We start from the raw sequence: 20,184 nt of genomic DNA, 5'->3' as shown, positions 1-20,184 counted from the left end.
ATACTTTTTAAAAAAAAAATCAATCAAAATACAAAAAAAAAGTCTGATTTAGTTGCCTGACAAATATAGACGCGCTAAGAGTTGAGAAAAGTAATTTAAATGCCAGCGTTTGAACATGTTTTGGGCAACAGAGTGCTAGCCTGAATTTAGCAGTAATTAACATGAAATGTTCACTTCTAGATAAGCAGTGCAGGGAACTGAGTGCATGTAACAAGAATGAAGAATTTTAGCTGCATAATGCAGTTTTCCAGGCTCTGATTTCTGTAATTTTATGAACATTCCCAGAACAGGGAAATATAGTAACAGGCGTCATTATACATGGGTCACATTTGCCCATTAATGACCTAGAAGGGTCAGATTTCAGCCAGTTTGCCCTTACAGAAGCCCCAGGTGGTCATTTGACATGGGAACACCCGGTGATGGCTTAGTAGGCCTGGCTAACACCCCTTATCTGTGCTGCTATTGTTCCAGTGACCTATCCCATGCTCTAGTCACAGATGGGCCAGAGAAATTACTTGGTTTGGGTTCACAGATATTGTATTATAATTGGAGCACTTCAGTGATCCCTGGAAGAAATTACACTTGCTTTCTGAAAAAATACCCTGTTTTTAACTACTACCCTGTGTATTCTTTCCTTACACCAAAACAGTTCCAGAGCGGAACACTGTGCAGTATGCTGTGAGGCTCTGACATGATTTCATTTCAGTTAGAAAAGAGACTGCAGAAATAATAGGACAGAGGAGGGAGAATTTGTGATGGGCAAGGAGGGGCACCTGCCTATGACGCTGATGATAGTATCATCTGAAATACATCAATATGGTTTGAAACATAAGTCTCTTCCATATGGCATGAATGAGGCATGTTCTTTACATCAGACAAACAAAAAAAAGAAAAGAAAAACAATCAAAAGAATAGTGCACATTTTTTCCCCATGTTTCATGCATTTTTAAAGCATTTTTTAATTCTTGGGATTACTACAAAAGAAAAACAAACACTTCCAAGAACTTAAACGCAAGGATGTGGTAAAATGTGTTTTTAAAGTGACACTGACACATCAAGAGGAGTGGATTTCTGAAAATCTGGACAGGGACCTATGGCAATAAGGGCCCCAAACACTTAATTGGCAGAGCCCACTACCAAGGGAGCCCATGTGGACAGTGGGCTAAACAGGGCAAGGGATGAGATTACCCATTAAATGAGAACTAAAGCTTAACCAAAGAAGTAGGGCAGAAATGTTGTACCTTACGTTTTGGGCTCCTGTACCAGCCCAAGGCAACCACAGCCCTTTAGCGGGGAAGATCTGTGCCTCCAAAGATGCCCCAATAGTTCCCCATCTTCTTTTCTGCTGATTCACTGCACATGCTCTGTGCTGCTGTCAGTTACTGAGCTAAGGGACCCAGAGTTGGACTGGGGTGTTCGGGGCCAACTGGGGCTGCAAAATCAGGGGCCCCCCACCGCAGCTGTGAGCTTCTCTGCAGGGCAATTTCAGCCCCAACCTCGCTGCCCTGTCTCACATAAGTGTGCCTCTTTATGGATGCTATCGTGGATGAAGGGGGGGAGCACCTGGTTGCACACACAGACAGTTCCTGGTGGCGATTGTGAGCAGGCACCAGGGTTTTTACCGAGTGCCCAACTAGCCCAGTCTGACCCTGTAGGGACTGACCCACAATATACTGTATATACATATTATACATTTTGAGATATAAAGCAGATTAGTAATTTATTAGATTCATATTACAGGATAGTTCTAAAGCCAATGCAATTAGCATCAGAATGTAATAATCTGTAGCATCAGCTTATATTACAGAACAGCCTCATTTTCTGCTTGATAATTTGTGACAACACCTAAGCTTAGCTTCTCAGCAGCTGCCCAGAGCACACTGAGCATGTGAGTGTCACAGATGCTTCTAACAAAATCCAAGATGTGGAGCTCCTGTAACAACTGCAAAGGCCTGGATCATTGCTGCTATTGAGATGCTGAAACTTTGGGTTGGTACAGTAAGTTCAGTATATAAAATATGGCATATTTAGGGATATTCATTTTTAGGGTTTAGATCTCCTTTAAGTAGTCGAGTGCCTATGATTTTGTAAGGTGGCCTTGCTATGCTAGAATATTCCATATTTTAAATTTTGCTAAAAGTCACATTTTGATGCGGTGAAGCCATTGTCAATGCTGAGCAGACACATAAGCTATTGGCTGACACTAGTACATAACCCCCAACTGTCCCGCTTTTCGCTTTTCGCTTTTATGGCGCGTCCCGCTGTCCCGGATAGTTCCATGAATGTCCCACATTGCGGGACATTCATGGAACTAGCCAGCACAGCAGGATGCGCTGGCTGGAGCCGGACGTTCCAGCTTCTACTGCGGCGTTGCTCATTATGCGGCTCCTTGTACAGCGCGCAGGCCCTTTTATAAGGTTGCGCACCATGCGTACGCGTGACGTCATTACGCACGGGGCGCAACCTTATAAAAGGACCTGGCACCGCCGCATAAGGAGAGAAGTCGTAGAAGAAGGCAGAGCGCCTGTGGGGTACTGTGTATGGGGGGGCTACTATGTATAGGGGGCACTGTTTATGGTTGGGCTACTGTGTATGGGGGACACTGTTTATGGGGGGGTACTGTGTATGGGGGTACTACTGTGTATAGGGGCTAGTGTGTATGGGGGGCTAGTGTGTATGGGGCTAGTGTGTATGGGGCTACTGTGTATGGGAGGCTACTGTGTATGGGGGCTACTGTGTATGGGGGCTACTGTGTATGGGGGGCTACTGTGTATGGGGGGCTACTGTGTATGGGGGTACTGTGTATGGGGGCGTTACTGTGTATGGGGGCTACTGTGTATGGGGGTCTACTGTGTATGGGGCTACTGTGTATTGGGGACTAGTGTGTATTGGGGACTAGTGTGTATGGGGGCTACTGTGTATGGGGGCTACTGTGTATGGGGGTACTGTGTATGGGGGGCTACTGTGTATGGGGGCACTGTGTATGGGGGTACTGTGTATGGGGGGCTACTGTGTATGGGGCTACTGTGTATTGGGGGCTAGTGTGTATGGGGGTACTGTGTATGGGGGCTAGTGTGTATGGGGGCTAGTGTGTATGGGGGTACTGTGTATGGGGGTACTGTGTATGGGGGTACTGTGTATGGGGGTACTGTGTATGGGGGGCTACTGTGTATGGGGGCTAGTGTGTATGGGGGCACTGTGTATGGGAGGCAAAACTGGTACATAGTTAGAACTCACTTATAACTGACTGCCTTCTCTCTATATTTGTATTTTAATGTAGGAGTTGCTATATTGTTTTCCTTAGGTAGTACAGTATGAGGGAAAATGTTGGGAGGTATGCACTAGTATACTGAAAGCACAGTCCACACAGCCTGGAAAAGGGATTTTTAGCATCTTCATATCTAAAACAGTTAATGGCAAATATTATTTATAGTCAATACACTACTTTCTCAGCAATCATATAATTCATTGATATGTCATCTAAAAGCCTGTTCATGATCAGATATTCTCTGTAAAACTTTACACGCTCTCACACACACAACACAATTCAGAAAGATCAGGTGAATAAATGTAGACACTGCCTGGCAACATACAAGCCTGTGAATAGTCTGTACACATGCATAATACAAAATAGCTGAAAGCCTAGTGGACAAAAAGTGTCCCAGAATACATGTCAGTTCCCAAGCTATACAAGGAGACTACCCTTGTGGCTTTTGTGGGATCAGGAAAAATGGGGCTCAGTAAGGACACCTATTACATCAGGCTCACCTAATCTGGCAACACTTTAAATTATGCCCCTGGATTAGTTACTACAGAAATTCTTTGAAATGCTTGTAGATAATTTAGCAATCATGGTGAAAGAAATAAGAGATATCAAAAGTAGTGAGTTACGTTTAAATCTGCTTTAATACGAATAGGAGGTGGGGTTGTATGTGTGTACAGTCAACCAATACCATACATAACTAGGCATGTAAAAATATAAAACACTTTATTAAAAAAAAATAAAAAAAATACTTAGTTAATCTTTCATATCCACCAAGGGAACCACTATCCACCGCTAAAAAATATAGTTTGTAACTATAAATACAGTATATATACACCAGATGTAGTATAAGTTAATGTGTAACATTTTCTATTCATGGTTACCAATTCATATATGATATTGCATAGCAGCTGGCCCTTTGTCACACATCAAATATTATATCAGAGCTCCATATATATTGACACATGTAAACAGTAGCCATTTGTTTAAATTCTGCAACAAAAGACTATTACAGTGCCAAAGGGGTTTAAGAGTAAAACAGACTTGCTCTAAAAAATGTTATCTCTAAATGTGCTCTATAAATGTTATTACATGAGCCTTTTGCATCTCTGAAAGAGGTGACTGGTCAATATGTACTATAAACAATTAGCTACTTGTCTGTACACCCAATTTCCTTTGGCTATATTATGGGCCCTTATACACAGGCATTTTACGATGCGTCCTATGAGGTAGTTAAATGAAGCCCATTATTTTCTTTATACCTTGTACTCACGGGGGGTTACAATGAACCACAGAACACAGATTAGATGTTGCATGCTGCATCTCACCTGCGTTTGGCAGTTTATCGTGGACCCGTCAGTACAGCCTGCATAGACAATAATGGCCTCAGTTAACTCCCCCATGTGCTAGCACTTTGATTATTAATGAGTGAATCTGTTCTGTTTCACTTCACTGAAAAAATCGCAAAACTGCTAAAAAAGGTACACAATCAGGAAAGAAATTAAGAAACAAACAAAAAGATTTGCTTTAAACATGGAGACAGAGGCATTTAATATGTACTGTAATAAAAGTTGCAAAGTTGGTATTAGGTGTAGTGACTAGTCCAGAGTTTGCTTTCAAACAGGTGCCCAGCAAATGCTGCTTACTGGTTGCCATAAGTTACAAGACCTGGACTTTGCAGATTTTATTACATTTCTTCATTATACACATCACAATAGATACATCTTTTACTGCTGTTTATATTGCCTAAAATGTGAAAATAGCCTTGTATCCTGTTAGCTGAGGGGGCTGATGGGATTGTCCATCCTGGCCAGTCCATATCTGAATGAGCTTTGATTAGATACTTAGAAAATCTGCATGTGCAGGGCCCAAATTAGTAGTCCACTGGTCACCTAGGCAGAGGGCTCTGCTAACAAGTAGAAGTTGGTCCCAGTGGTAAAAAATGCCCCCGTATGCATACTCACACCCTGATCCTCCCAGCTACAACCCATTGTGCCAAAACCCCATCGTCATTCCATTCCAACCCCACCCACATGACCACATGCCCAGTCCACATTCCAACCTGCAAACTGAGCATTCCATGTGGACCCATACTGGACTAAACCCTGTTCCCACCAGGCCTGGACTGGCAATCCATGGGTTTTAGCAAATGCCAGAGGGGCTGCTTTAAGATGCCATAGACAGTATTTAGTGGGCTGGTTTGGGCCTCTGTGCACTGGAAATGCCAGGGCCTGTTTTTGGGTCATGGCCCAGACCTGGTCCCCACCTAATGGCAATCCTGTTTGTATATATAGTGGCCAGACCTTTTATAACCAGTCAAAGTCAAAGGGTCAAAGGGTCAATGCATTGTTGGTGTGTTCAGTGGGGCATTTATGATCTGCTTCCAAATGTTCAAAAGATTGAGGCTACAGGTATTTTCAGACTAGGATATATCTTAGAGGATATATCCTCTATTTAGTTGGTTGAGTAAATGCAGGTTCTAGGGAACAGCAAAAGCAATTGTGGTATCTAAGTTTTGTTGGCAAAATATTTAATTCTTATAGCAGAAGTGAATATTTTTTCTATTGTTTATCTTTTCTGTGTTATGATTTTTAGAATTTATCCAGATTAAATGGTAGTTGTATTTTAAGGTAAAACATTAGGAACATATAAATAAAGCCTTTATTGGACAATATTCCTTTACTGCTTATTAGAACTCTGGTAATCTATGAGCCAATGTCTATGTATATATGGTAACCACAGAAATAGTTACAAATGCTATTTTATTGATCACCCAGTGAAACCAAAATTAGTCCCTACTGATAATTCTAACTTTTTTTAAAAATATACCTTTAGCTTAAGTGCTGCATCTCGCCATCAATTTCTAGTGTATACCATTTTTTCTTTTCAAGCTATTGAATGGAATATTTACTTGATTTGAGGCCTGCACAGTTTTATGGAGTCAAAACCAAGGAATTAGAAATGTACTGGGATAGATGAAATGTAATACTAAATATGAAATCGGACAAGTCTCAAATACAAGGGTGGAAAGAAATGCGGCAATGTAAAGGCCAAGTGCTACTGTTCTGCAGACCTATTTTCCTGGTTTAGGGGAAAGTGGGAAAACTGCTGGTGTTGTGGCTTTAAACAAGCAGAATGGTACATGGCCCCTCCTGTGGTTCTGTCTGCAGGCCCATTGCTATCCCGCTGTTTTATACCAAGTACATGTGATATATTTTGTTTTCTGCACAGGGGGAGAAAACTGTTCGGGAGCAGAAAGTATCCCTCGCTAGAAATGATTTGCCTCCCACAGTGCAGAAAATACAAGGAAGGCTTAAGGCGTATCAGAATAGAAATTCTAGCTTTTAAAACATTCCTGCTGGCCTTTTTATTGTGCAGGTGAACTGGCTATCTGTTTTTTGGAATTGCTCTATACATGCACACAAACACATATGAAGAATGCTTCCGTTATTTCAAACATGGCATTACAATAATAATAATAATCTCAGCTATAAAAACTATACAGGATAAACACATGACCAATTATGTGCAAAATATTGACTACTGTACAATTTAATCCCAGACTTATAAATGGTCAAACCTGATGCGGCTTTTCTGGTGCATTAGGAGATCAATGTGTGACATCAGTTCTGTGTGGTTGTTCACAATTTCTATGCAAAATGCAAGAAACAGTAGCTCCCATTTTACTGTTTATCTCACAACCTAATCAGTGGTTATTCCAACTGACTGTTTTATTCATAGGGTAAGTTATTACAAGTCTTTCTCAACTCAGCACAGAATACACTTTAACACAATATAACTTTAAACACAAAAATCAGGGTTCTATAGTACTGCCTAGATATGCCTTTTTTTAATAAAGGCATATAAAGCACATACGTGTTTCACAGGGCTAAGCAACAGAAGGGTGTATACAAACACATTGTATCAATATACAGGAGCCCTTGTGATGCACATGTAATTGTTTTTTTTTGTTTTTTTAACACTGATTTGCCTAGTTTCTGTGAAGCCATCACGGACAGCTTGAGTAGTTTCAGGCTTATGTAAGCTTGCATAGTTTACTGGCTGCATGGCCACAGCCTCATGTATTGACCTATTCTTCTTCAGCAAGGGCCATGGACTGTTGACCAAGTGTCAAAGTATTTATGGGGGCAAAGATGAAAACACCAACTAACTGATTATCACAGGCTTCAGCTGCAGTATAAACAACTCGCAAAGTTTTTTTACGGACATTCCTAATCACTTCCTATTTTTGTAGAACATGATGGTTCTTATGCAATGATAGGCCAGTTACCTAAACAATGATATTATATACAATTAGCATGGCTTTCCTATAAACAATTCTGTTCTACTGTAATATCAAGGCATACAGCAGAATTATTTCTGTTCTTACTAGCTAGTAAGCTAGTAAGTTAATAGTAAATTATAATTATTCTCAATAAAATGATTAAAAAGCTCTGAGGAAAGGTAGTAGCTATAGTGACAGAATTTAGAAACTCATACTCCATCACTTGTCATATAGTTAATAGCAATTACTAAAAATATGGTGAACATTTGCAATTATTGCCTATTTGCATGTTGTTGACTATGTACACCAGTGATCCCCAACCAGTGGCTAGTTAAACATGTCGCTCGTCACCCCATTTGATGTTGCTCCCAGTGGCCTCAGAGTAGGTGACCATTTAAATTTTCTGGCTTGGAGGCAAGCTTTGGAGGCACAGAGACACATCTTTAACCAAGCAGAGCCTCCTGCAGACCAGCAGTCCACGTGGGGCTACCAAATAGCCAATCACAGTCCTTACTTGGCATCCCCCAAGAACATTTTTCATGCTTGTGTGACTCCCCAACACTTTTTACATCAGAGTGTGGCTCCAGAGTAAAAAAGGCTTGGGATCCTTGATGTACATTGTTCCACAGATGTATGCAGACTAAAAGCGAGAGAGGTATGCTGATGAGATATTAAACAGAGCAGAAGGCTGTGCCATGGAGGGTCACCTCATCCATTTATTCCAAAAATGTTCATAGATTGGTGTTCTAATTGGAGTTATTTCAGTGCTCTGGAATGGCATAGGTCCAAATGGTTAAATTAACCCAAGGCCCTATGTACTAAAAATAAAATGGCTCTGCAGACACTGGTACAATATACAAAGTTAATGGCATTCTAAAAGTTACCAGAATTTTTTTTTTTATTATGTCATGATCCACAGAGATTATTTTTGAAAAAGTATTATTCAGCATCCCTTCAAAGAAACTTTTAAAATATTACATATTCATATATGTATTTTCAAACGCACCCTGAAATACGTAAGAAGGCAGCAGGCAAGCCTACTTCACAAGTATTAAAGGGAAGGGGGTATTGTTAATCTGCCGTTTAAAAGGAAATGAACAACCATGTTCATAAAATAACCTTTCAAAACTACATTTTATATGAGTTCTTAGGAAATCCATAAAATCAAACACTGCCATCCCTTTACTTACATGCTACACAAGAACCACAGGCACACATCTCAAACACATTTTAATGATCATTTCTGTATCAAAGCCTTCATGACACATGGCATGAGTCTGTCTGGATGGCCCTCCCGGGACTCTGTGGCCTATGCAAGCTTTGGGATAAAGCATCAATATGCAAACTCGATTCATATTCAAATAAGAAAGATTTATATGTAAATGATGTGTATAGCTGCCCATTGTGATTGTAAGGAAGATCTGGTCTGCCCTGGGTTCCCCTGAGGACAAAGTTTAATCCCTTTTATATTATCGTTGGTTTAGGTAGATCTGTGCTTATGAATAGGCCTTTTTTGCCCTTAACTGTAAATGTTTTGAATGATATTTCTTATCCATGTTTAATTAAATGCTAGATAATATTGTTATCCATAGAGACATAAAAGAAAAGCTAAACTATGTTAAACCAAATTTAAAAAAAAATGGAAGTAGTGTAAACAAGGGTATATGCAGAGTAACTTTTAGCATTTTTAGCCAGTACTATTATTCACTAAGGTAAATTAATGTGGGATTGAACAAATACACAGATTTACAAAATTTTACAAAAATATATTTTTATGTTCCTCATAATAGCTTAAATTTATGAAGTAAATGAAAGAATTTGTAGAGCATGTGGATATTACTGAATGGTCAGATTCCCTGAGGCAATAGTTCAGTAGTGCACAGAAAGCATCCTTCACTATAAAAACCAGACTGTGGGCCTGATTCACTAAAGGGCGATAAAACGTGCGCTATTTTTATTGTGCGCTAAAATTTTTACCGCAGCTTAATTTTGTCGATTTTTCGCACGATTCACTATAAGCATACTCGCGCTTTTTTACGCACGATATTGCATGCGTTATTTAACTCGCGAAGGGCTATTTCAATGCGGTATTTGCCAGTACACGCGCTAAATACGCAAATAATCGCCGCATATGAATGGTAGCATATAAATGGTATCATATAAATAGTAGATGCTTATAAATAGTAGCCACTAGTGATGAGCAAATGTGTTCTGGTTATCTTTAGTGAAAAATTAGCAAATCTTTCGAAAGATCCACGAAACGGCAAAAATGTTGTGCGGGCAAAAAAATTGTTGCTGTGACTATTATTTTTTGACACTTGTATCAATTTTTGGATGTGCGGTGAATTTTTGCGTGGCAAATTTTTTCATGCGTTTTGCCATTGGCAGATTGTTTTGAGAAACGCATGAAAAAATCCGCCGCGAAAAAAATTCAACGCACGTCCAAAAATTCGCTGCGAATCCATGCCTGGCGAAACATTTCATCACTTGTAGCCAAATAGAAATAGTCGCGCAAATGAACGCACGCCATGTTAGCCATACACGCCAATACTTGCAGAAAATTACTGTATTAAAAATGAACATTTCGCTGCAAACTGGCGGCTGCGTCACTCTAGGGGAAACACAGACTTGAATAAATAACACTTTAAGTCCATATTTTATTGCAAAAAATCATTTACTGTACTTTTGTATAATTTTTCGCCTGCCTGTAGTAGGTGTTAATTTTCGCATAGCCGAATGCGATATTTAGCGCGCAAAAGTTATAGTGAATCATGCGATCATATTCTTTTCAGCGCGGAAATTAACGCAAAACGGTAAAACTAGTGCGAGAAATACCGCATGCGAAAATGGCGATTTTTCGCACACGATAATACTATGGTGAATCGCGTGCAAATTATTTTGCGTTTTTTAACGCGAAAAAGCGTGCAATAATTTTTATCGCCCTTTAGTGAATCAGGCCCTGTGTATCTTGCAAACTCATGCAAACAGAGGTAGATTAAACACACAAGAATAATTGCTCATAAGAAATCTTTAAGGCTACATACACATGGTCACTCGTAATATGTATTCAAGGTTTGCTTTACCACTTTCAGGTTTGTTTCACATAAGAATTTTTTACTGCAGTCCATTCATGGAAAGTCATCTAAAAGTCCCTAAGGGAAAAGGTATATAAGTGAAGGTCAATTTGCAGACTTGATTATAAACCCAGCAGGAATAATGCCAATGCCAGTCAGCAATCACTGAGAAGTTCAAGACAGCTCTACCTGTCCAGTGGTTGGTTGCTTAGGTTTCTATTTGGGAAATTAAATCAGGTTTGGGAGGGAGGGAACAAAAGTTCAGCATGATGGATGCAGCTCAGCCAGCCTCAATTAAAGATAGACCCTGCAGAACAGTTTGAAGTCCATATTATGAGATAAACCCATCAAAAAAGAGAGTAAGGAGGTAATCACTCATGTCCTTAAATTATATCAACACCCATTAGTAAGTGCTAGAAACACAGGCAAGAGAACATAGCAATCAAAATGCCCAATAATCATCCCATGTGCCACTGGCCTAAAAGATCACATCATTCTCCCTTTAAGTGTGCAACCTGTACCTGTATTTCACATATTACCAAGGAAGACTATACTTGGTGAAAGACTATGCTATGCAAGTGCAGCAGGGATAGCTTGTAAACCTTTCACTGCCTCACAGGGAAGCCAAGAGATGATATTGGGGGAAATATGCAAAGAACTGCAAAGCAGCAACATGATTGGAAGGTGATATTTAGTTGTGAGTAGTAACCAGCAGCAATTGAAAGATTCAATAGAAAAGCTAATCTGTTAATATTGGCAGTGCTGGAAAGAAGGTACAGGATCTCTGGATGACAGATAGAAAAGTGGTGGCATTACTTATAAAACCTTTCACATTTTTCTACCTGGGAATGTATAGTGGAGCACTATGGTGTAACAATGGTATAACACAGGGTGTTTTGTTTTGGCACCTTTTCCTGAGACAAATCAATGAGATAAATTGCTGAGATGTAGTGATTAACTGAATCCATCCAATTTGGATTTGCCTGAATTCTGAACCCTCCAGAAACACTTTGTCTGAATGCTGAACCTAAACATCATCTGCATACTCAAATCTGAGTCTGTAAGACCTATTAACTATTCTGACTGCTAATTGATTTGAATGATCATTTTATTGCCTCTTTCTTTGCTAAAAACATAGCACAACACATGGTTGTGAATGATCACCTCACAAGCATTGTTAAGGGTGTGTTCTAACTGTCATAAGGGACAATTGAAGGTGGCACATCCCTAATGAATTTACTCTTGTGCACTACACGCTCGAGGTACTGTTCTGTGCAATACCCACAGGGCTGGAATTAGAGAAGTCAGCAGAGACATGTGCCTAGGGCCCCCCCAGTTGTACCCTAGGCACATGTCTCACTGCAAGGCCAGAACTAAGGGTAGGAGGCAAATTTCTGGCACTGTATAAATAACTACTAACACTGAATAAGTAATAAATAACTTTATAATAAATATTTAAATGGGGGTTGCCTCAGGTCAGCTTGGAAGCCCAAAATCTTACAGCTAAACCTTTTACTTGAAATATTTTAAAGGAATACAGTAATGTAATAGAACTTTACATTTTGTTCTGTGGAAGAATGCAAAGAAATGTCTGTGGCAAAATGAATGGCTATCTGGCTTTAAATACAAATCATTATCAATATATCTAAAATCTAAGCGTCCTCATCATCATGTAAACCACAGTAACAAATCCGCATAAGTCAAATGTCTTCTCTTTATCCTGTTTAACATCTTGCATGGCAAAATACATGATATATATTCCTCCCATACCTCTTGTGTGACAGATCTGATGTATATACTGATTTACAAAGGGTAACCACTGCAGTCATGAAATTTATAGCATTAAGTGGGAACTTCTTATATTGAATGAAAGCTTAATCAATTGCTAATTATTGACAAGAAGTGCATACATAAATATATTTATATATCTATATATATCTTTAAAAATCATTTTTTGTCTTTCATAGAAATTAAAGCTTAAAAATGCCCATTGTATAACACATAGGAATTGGAAAGTTAAGCCTTTGGTTTGATTGCTTCAGTAATGTTCCCTTTAAATTGCTGGTTTCCTCTGGATATATGTACTTACACCTCTGGTGCTTTTCTAATAACATATTACAGTACCAGCAATACACAGAGATGCCAACCTGCAGGGAACCAAATCAAAGTAATTTTTGGTTATTCCCACATCATGCATCAACCTTTGATAGTCCCAACCACTTCCCTTGCTCTACTCCTACCAGTGGTAAAAATCTACTTGAAGTAGGACCCAAATATTACTGGGGTCCTGAAAACAAATATTTATTACTATACAATATAAGGAATACGGGGCTCTAAAGGTTAAACTTGCACTGAACCATTGTAGAAAAAGTAGGTTTCTGATAGCAGACTTGCATGGCCCATATGGCTCCTGACCAGTAAAAAGTAAATGTTGATAAAAGTGCAATATATTAATAATGAATAGTTGCAATCCAATGCATTGTATATGGTAAAATCGACTAATTACTAATCAACCATGAACTGCATGTATTTTTAATACGATTTTGAAAAGGGTGGTCTGGGTACCTTATCCCCTTAAAAGCCTTAGAACACTAAAGATTTATGGCACACATAGTTTCCAGTGCATTTCCACATTATGTTTGATGAGTCAATGGCAGGCAAAATGGACAACTTCCCAGTGGGAGAGAAAACGATACATGTGTAATTAGTAGGGATGCACCAAATCCACTATTTTGGGATTCACAAAAGACCGAACCAAATCCGAATCCTAATTTGCATTTGTGAATGAAGCTAACAGGAATAAGAACTTAAGAATTTTAGACTTCCGTGTTTATGTGCCAAAAAGTCACATTATTTTAAGGATCACGACCATGGATTCGGCTGAATCCTGCTGAAAAAGGCCGAATCCTGAGCTGAATCCTGTATTTGGTGCATCCCTAGTAATAAGCATTTGTTTTTCTTTAAGCTTCCCTCACTTTGACAGAAAAGTAAAAAGAGCCAACCTGTAAAGGTAATTATCATTGGAAAAAAAACATGGTGTGTTTTTGGGTGATCATGAGTTCCAGGTCAACTTAACTATGCAGCGGATTATTTTAAACTCTGCTTTGAGTATTTGAGAGCAACCCATCCACCGTAGCCCTAAGACTCTTTGCATCCAATGCATTTTGACTGCTGTGGTCCTCTTAGGTAGAACCTTGGCTGAAAAAATACCTTTTCCCGCTATCTGACACTTTAGATTCATTTGAGTGTCACCTTTGGCAGATGCTGTCACAGTCAGGTAGGAATCAATAAGGAAGACACTGCATTCCTAACCAATCTCTGCCTGACAGTGTGATCATCTACCATAGACAGCTTGTTTTCCATTCAAATAAATAAGAAGATGCTGCCAGTCACCAAGGGCACTTTGACCATTGCAGCTCTTTTTTAAAGTATCATGCTGATCAAAACATATCATGCCCTATTTTCTGTGGTCTTCTTCAGTACTTCTTTCTTATCTACGAACTACAGAGGAAAACAAATTGCCCGGGCACCCTGGACAAGAGCATAATGTATAACGCTTAAACTAAATTAACAGAAAAACCTTTGATTTTCATTATCAAACTGGCCCCCCAAATGGCTTGTGAGTGCATCTCCTTGCCCCATTGCAGTAGAACTGTATGTACAGTAGATGCAACTGCATGTTACACACCTAAACAGATGGATACAAGAACCTCTTATGGAAACAAAACCAGTTTGTGCAACCTGCCACAGATGTTGCTGTCGTAAAAATCACCTGTGCAAACTGTTGCAGTGTAGCAAATCTCCACTTCAACTAAGGCACTAACTTAGTTAAGCTAATAAAAGCAATTGTCAGGACAGCTGCTAGGGGTTAGCTATGAGATTTATGCAAGTTACTCCTTGAGAATGAAAGCAAATGACAATATGTTAAGCACAGTGGTTAGCAGTGCTGCCTGTAGTGATGGGGTCCCGCATCCAATATTGGCCAAAGCAGTATATATTCTTCTGTGTATATGTGAGTTTCTGGCCACCCTCAACATACAGGTCATACATAAGGAGTAAAGGTGGCCATACATATTAAGATCCACTCGTTTGGCAGGTCACAAAACTAACAGATCTTCTCCTTATATGGCCAACTAAGGTGGGTGATATGGGGCTAATTCAATCGTTTGGCCCTAGGGCCAAATTACTGAATTACAATGACAGGTATAGGGGCCATAACACCGAGGACCACATTAACAAGCCGATGTGGTCCCTGATCCAACAGGAAAATCAAACCTGCCCAATTACTGGCCAGATGTTGATTAGGGAAGACCTTTGGGGGACTCCATACACGAGCAGAGAAGATGCCTAATCGGACTAAATGACTCAACTTCAATCAACCCCTGTATGGCCAACTTAAATTATCTTTGTAAAGCAATATGAAATTTATATAATGGATAGTACAATATACAATGAATAGTAATATTTTTAGTAGCCTTGCTAAAGTTTTTGACTTCAGTTCAACAAATATTTTGCTTTCATAATTTTATTTGCACTAGGCCAGTCAAAGTTTTTTCATTGCTACAGGTAACTGTATGGGACAAATGTACATTATAGCTCTTCATACTTTCTTATAGCCACTACTTTTTAGCCTCTCCTTATGTTTGAAACAAAAGCTTTATATATATTTACACATTTACAAAATATTAGGAAACAGATGTGTTAAAGGAAGTATGGGCAATCTACAGAATGTTGCTGATCTAAAAGTCCCAGCATCTGACTGACAGTCAATAGGAGTTGCAGATCAGAAATATCTGTGGGGGATGCAGGTTGCCCTCCCGTGGCTTAAAGTTTAGAAATAAAAGAAGCATATTACAATGTGTTACTGCCAGACCATTCATTATATGTAAAGCATTGTCCACAGTAGGGATGGAGGGTAGCTTTGTGTGTCCCAAACCACAAGGAAAATAACCCTTTCATTGCTTAGCAAGGTAAAGACTGTGCCAACTGCTTCCTAACAATTGCTACGAGCCCTAAATCTCGGGTCAGGGCTACAGGACTCCAGTTTGCAAAGTAAATGAGTTGATTTAATGCTTGCAAAGATGGTGGGAAAAAATAAAAGGGGCGAGAAGGGAACCGATTATAAAGAAGGTCATTGTTTTGGCAGCCTTTGTATGGGGACTCCCTGACTGCGCTCAAAAGCAGTGCTTGGGCTGTAAATGTGATGTTTGGGGGGGGGAGGGAGAGCATGTTGTTCTTAAGTGAAAATCCTCCAAGTTAAATAAAAGATTAATCCAGGAGATGGGACCCTGGCTAAAAACCTACTTTCAGACAACTTTCTGTGGAGCCAATGAAACTGCTGCCTGCATAAAGAGCAACGAAACAAAAAATAAAGCAGTGTCTGCTCATATCATCCAATTTGGTACATAATTCGACCCCCCCTCCACCTGGACCAAATATAATGCTGGCATCCACATTGCCATCCTAAACACTGATACTAGGAGGAACAGAACTTTTCAATGGAGCCCACCACCCAGCAGCGTATGGGTACTTGCAAAGCATAAATTACCGCACAAAGAGATCAGTATGAAAACAATGCTATCTGATCATCAGCACTAATTAAAGATGCACACACACACTGCTGCATACAGCAATCAAGGTAATTGAGAAATTAACCGAAGGAATTAACACAGTACTGTGTAAAAGTTTTCTTTTTTTTTTCCTCTTTAAATGAACGCAGCAAGTGCACAAAATAGCAGCGTTCACAGCACCCACATGGTTTATTTAAAAGGCTGCGAATGGAACGGTGTTTATTTGCCCCGCGAATGTGTGCCGGGTAAAACTGCCAGCATGTTCCCAACTCACTCATGTCAGAGACTTAAAGGGCAAGTAACAGAAACACACAACAAAAGTTCTCATACACATCTCGGTTATACAGACACTGCTAGGAGGGACCCCATCACTTACTTTTCATATAATGGGGCTGCTCTATAAAATATACTGTTAGTACCCAAGTGGTGAGCTAATACTGGGCAGATATCAGAAAACTGTGTATAGTAATATAAAAATAAAAATATAAACAACACATAAAGTACTTTTGCTTTAAAGTTAAACTTTGGCTAACACACTCTAAACAGAGAGCAAAACAATGTTAAACATGCAATATGTAAAGCCTCTTTGTTTATGTGTGTATTTGGGGGGAGGTTACTGGACCTTTAAGATGTATTTATGTCTTGGTCCATGTGCAGAAGAAGAAAGTTACAAGAATCCATGGGATGAACAAAGCATTGCATCCTACCAGTGCCACACATAGCAAACAAAAAAAAAAAAGTCTAAGCATCATTCCCAAACTGGCACTACCCTTGCCAACTCTGCGCCTGGGTGCCAGTGGGCAAGTTGAGAGCGGGAGTCGCTAAGGACTGACCCTAAATCCAGGGGAGCGAGTAGTTCCCACTCCAGCAGGCAGCGCGGGACTGAGCCGGTAACACGACAAAGTTGCACTGATGCTCCCACACATGGCAAAGTTGCACTTCTGACTCCAGCTGCCCGTCCCGTGTTCCGCACACACTACGGCGTTAATCACACCCCCACTGCCCGGCTGCCCTTTGCCCACCTCACCCTGTCAGAGTGCAAGGAACATGCCCGCTGCACTTTCCCACTCATTCCCCCAGTCAATGTGCCGGAGCGCAGCGTGGAAAAGAGAAGAGCTGTGAGGAATAGACGAGGCACTTACTTTTCCCTGGCCTGGCTATCAGAGGGGACAGTGGATCCTTTCCCTTTGGCATACATGCTTGTGTGAGACTTTCCTACTCAACACCTGTCAGAGGAAGCAGCCAGCAATGCTCTCTCTATCTCCATAGCTACCCCTTCAGTTTTCTACATCCCAAAGCATTGGCCACAAATCAGGCACATTTTCTAATGGGGGATCTTGAAACAGTCACAGCTCTCTCTCTCTCTTTTTTTTTTTTTTTCTTTCTTTTTTTTTTTTTTTTGTTCGGCTGTTCCAGGAATTGCTCACTCCTCCCTCCCTGATGAGATTGTGGCTCTTTTTTTCCCTCTTAAAAGGGCAATGCCCAGGGAAATGATTTAGGCACGGAGCTGTTGCTTTACTGCCTTAACATTTCTTTTCTAGCGCTAACCGCACGCACTGCATATAGATATACAGATAGATTCAAAAATATGTAAATTAAATTATATATGTAGGCAATATAAATAATATATATTAATAAAATATATATGATATATATATTTATCCATATATATTATATATATATTTATATAATATAATATAAAACATTATTTATATGACAGATAATTAAAAAAAATAATCATTAGGATTGTTTTGCCACCAGCATGTTTATTCTGGAATTATTTCCCATGTAGTAAAGGGTAATCATTTATTATCACAGAGAAAAGGAATTCATTAAAAAAATAAGAATTATTTGATTAAATAGGGCTCTGTGGAAAACTGCATTCTCCTTATTGCAGACTATGTATCCCATATATGTGTATATAGCATGTGTGTTTCGGGAACATATTAATTAATATACGCAGGTAGAAAGCACAGCAGGACTTTAAAATAACATCAAATCGCAGACAGTCTTATTTTCTTTTATATTCTGTCATTTAGCTTTATTTTCATTATTAATCTAAAGGGAAATTACACCTTTAAATTATTATACTGGCAATAACTAGTACCAACAAGAACTGTTCCATTTAAAAAGGCCACTAGAGGGCACTGTCGATGTCGATGGATGAGATTAAAAAGATACTCAACCGTGCAAGCAGTAAGGCAGCTCACAAAGAAACGTGCAAAATAGCCCATGTAAAGATTTGTACTGAGTATTTAATACAAAATACATTCTCTATACAGGTTCAACCTTTGGATAGTGGATACCCAAGTTTTCCAAGGCTTTTAACATTATGTTTTGATATACTGTATATGTCATGCATTTTCAAAATAGGGAAACATTTACAATGTCTTATGTAAGGTCAATGCTATAGTAAAATTGTAACTTAAAGGACAAGTCAACCCAAAATATAATAAAAGAAAACACAATTCTAAGCAACTTTGCAATATACATTCATCACAAATTTGCAATGTTTTTTGACTTGTTTGTATATATAATTGTCATTAGAAGTAGTGTTTGCTGGAGGAGCCTGGCACTTGCAACATTGTTTAAAAGGTAACAACCAGGAGTTTAGCAAATGCTGCTTTCAATAGCAATTACGTTTACAAATATTTTTTAAAGCACTAAAAAATTTCAATAAATCCATATTGGAAAGTTGCTTAATGTTTTATTATATGTAGCTAATGAATTATTTATCTTTTTTGTTCATCACTAGCTGGTGCTAGGGTCCAAATTACCCTAGAAACCAGACAGTGGTTGGAATGAGAAACTGGAACATGAATAGAAGAGAGCCTGAATAGAAAGATAAGCAATAAAAAGTAATAGTAACAACAAAAAATTTTAGTCTCACAGAGCAATCATTTTTTCCTGCAAGGGCCAGTGACCCCCATTAGAAAGCTGGATAGAATCAGAAAAAGAAGGCGGCAAAGGATTCGCCCTTTACGGCAAAGACACGTGGGGCGATTAGTCACCACAGGATTATAAAAAGTGACTAATCGTGGAGAGGAAAGTTCTGAGACTTCGGCAAATCGTGGCGCCACGTATGCCATCCCACCGGCAATTTGCATCCTAGCCGGTGGGATGAAATTTCGGGGAGATTAGTCGCCCGCAACAAGGGAGATTTGTCGGGCGGCGACTAATCTCCCTGTCTGTTACAGCCCTAAAACTGCCAATAAACTTCCTGCAGATATTAATCTGTCCAGGGGCGGATTAACCATTAGGCATACCTAAGCTATAGCCTGGGGTCCCATATGATTAGGGGGTCCATGTAGCTTTTGTTTTATTGCTTTACTTATTATTATTTGTGCTGGCATGCGTGTGCGTGCCCAAGGTTCAGCCAAGCTCTCAGCTCTCTATGCCATGTTGTGTTGGGATCAGTGAATGGTGTGATGTCAACGATGTGCGCCAAACCTGTCACGGCACGGAGAGCTGAGAGGTTGCGCATACACACCACCTACCACCGCCTCAAGAGGGTAAGGGCGGCTGCCCTGTAATCCGAACATGATGGTCACTGCCTGCTAGAGAAATAAAGCCCTATTCCAATGTAGCAATTAAGGCACCCCTCCATACACTGACAGCCCTGTCATTTCCAGCCCACCCCAGTTCTGGCAGGGTTAATGATAACAAGGGGGTGGGGGGGAAGCAGAGATAAACACACTCCTGCAGTGTCATTGCAGTTCTTGAAGGGGGGGCATGTATAAAGTGTAGCCTAGGGGCCACAAATATGATTAATCCGCCACTGGATCTGTCTGTCATGGTTCTGTGGGGGGATATTGGTTTGACCTCAGCAACATTTGTGGATATTCAATCACATTCTTTCAGAGCCTTTTCACAGCATCGTAATGAGCTGAGAAGTGGACTTTGTATGGATGTCTGTAAATGGCTTTATTTTTAATAATTCTAACCTAGACTTGTTTTGTGTGTTATTCTGCTGCAGGTCCAAGAGGCACTTGA

General features: G+C 39.7%; 1 protein-coding gene across 2 annotated transcripts in view; it reads right to left on the bottom strand.

Annotated features, from left to right (window-relative positions):
- ssbp4 (single stranded DNA binding protein 4) overlaps nucleotides 1-17,545 on the bottom strand; it is a 234,939-nt gene extending 217,394 nt beyond the window's left edge. Inside the window, exon 1 of one of the 2 annotated variants that reach the window (XM_012953833.3) lies at nucleotides 17,334-17,545. In XM_012953833.3, coding sequence (XP_012809287.1) covers nucleotides 17,334-17,389 — 56 coding nt within the window. In that variant the 5' untranslated portion in view covers nucleotides 17,390-17,545. The remainder of the gene's footprint in view (nucleotides 1-17,333) is intronic. The other variant, XM_002940660.4, reaches the window with a different exon arrangement.
- Between the last annotated feature and the right edge of the window lie 2,639 nt (nucleotides 17,546-20,184).

This window comes from Xenopus tropicalis, chromosome 1 (assembly GCF_000004195.4).
Source record: "Xenopus tropicalis strain Nigerian chromosome 1, UCB_Xtro_10.0, whole genome shotgun sequence".
NCBI classification, from domain to species: domain Eukaryota; kingdom Metazoa; phylum Chordata; class Amphibia; order Anura; family Pipidae; genus Xenopus; species Xenopus tropicalis.
Note: the sequence above shows the minus strand (reverse complement) of the source record. Positions and strands in the feature narration are given on the sequence as shown.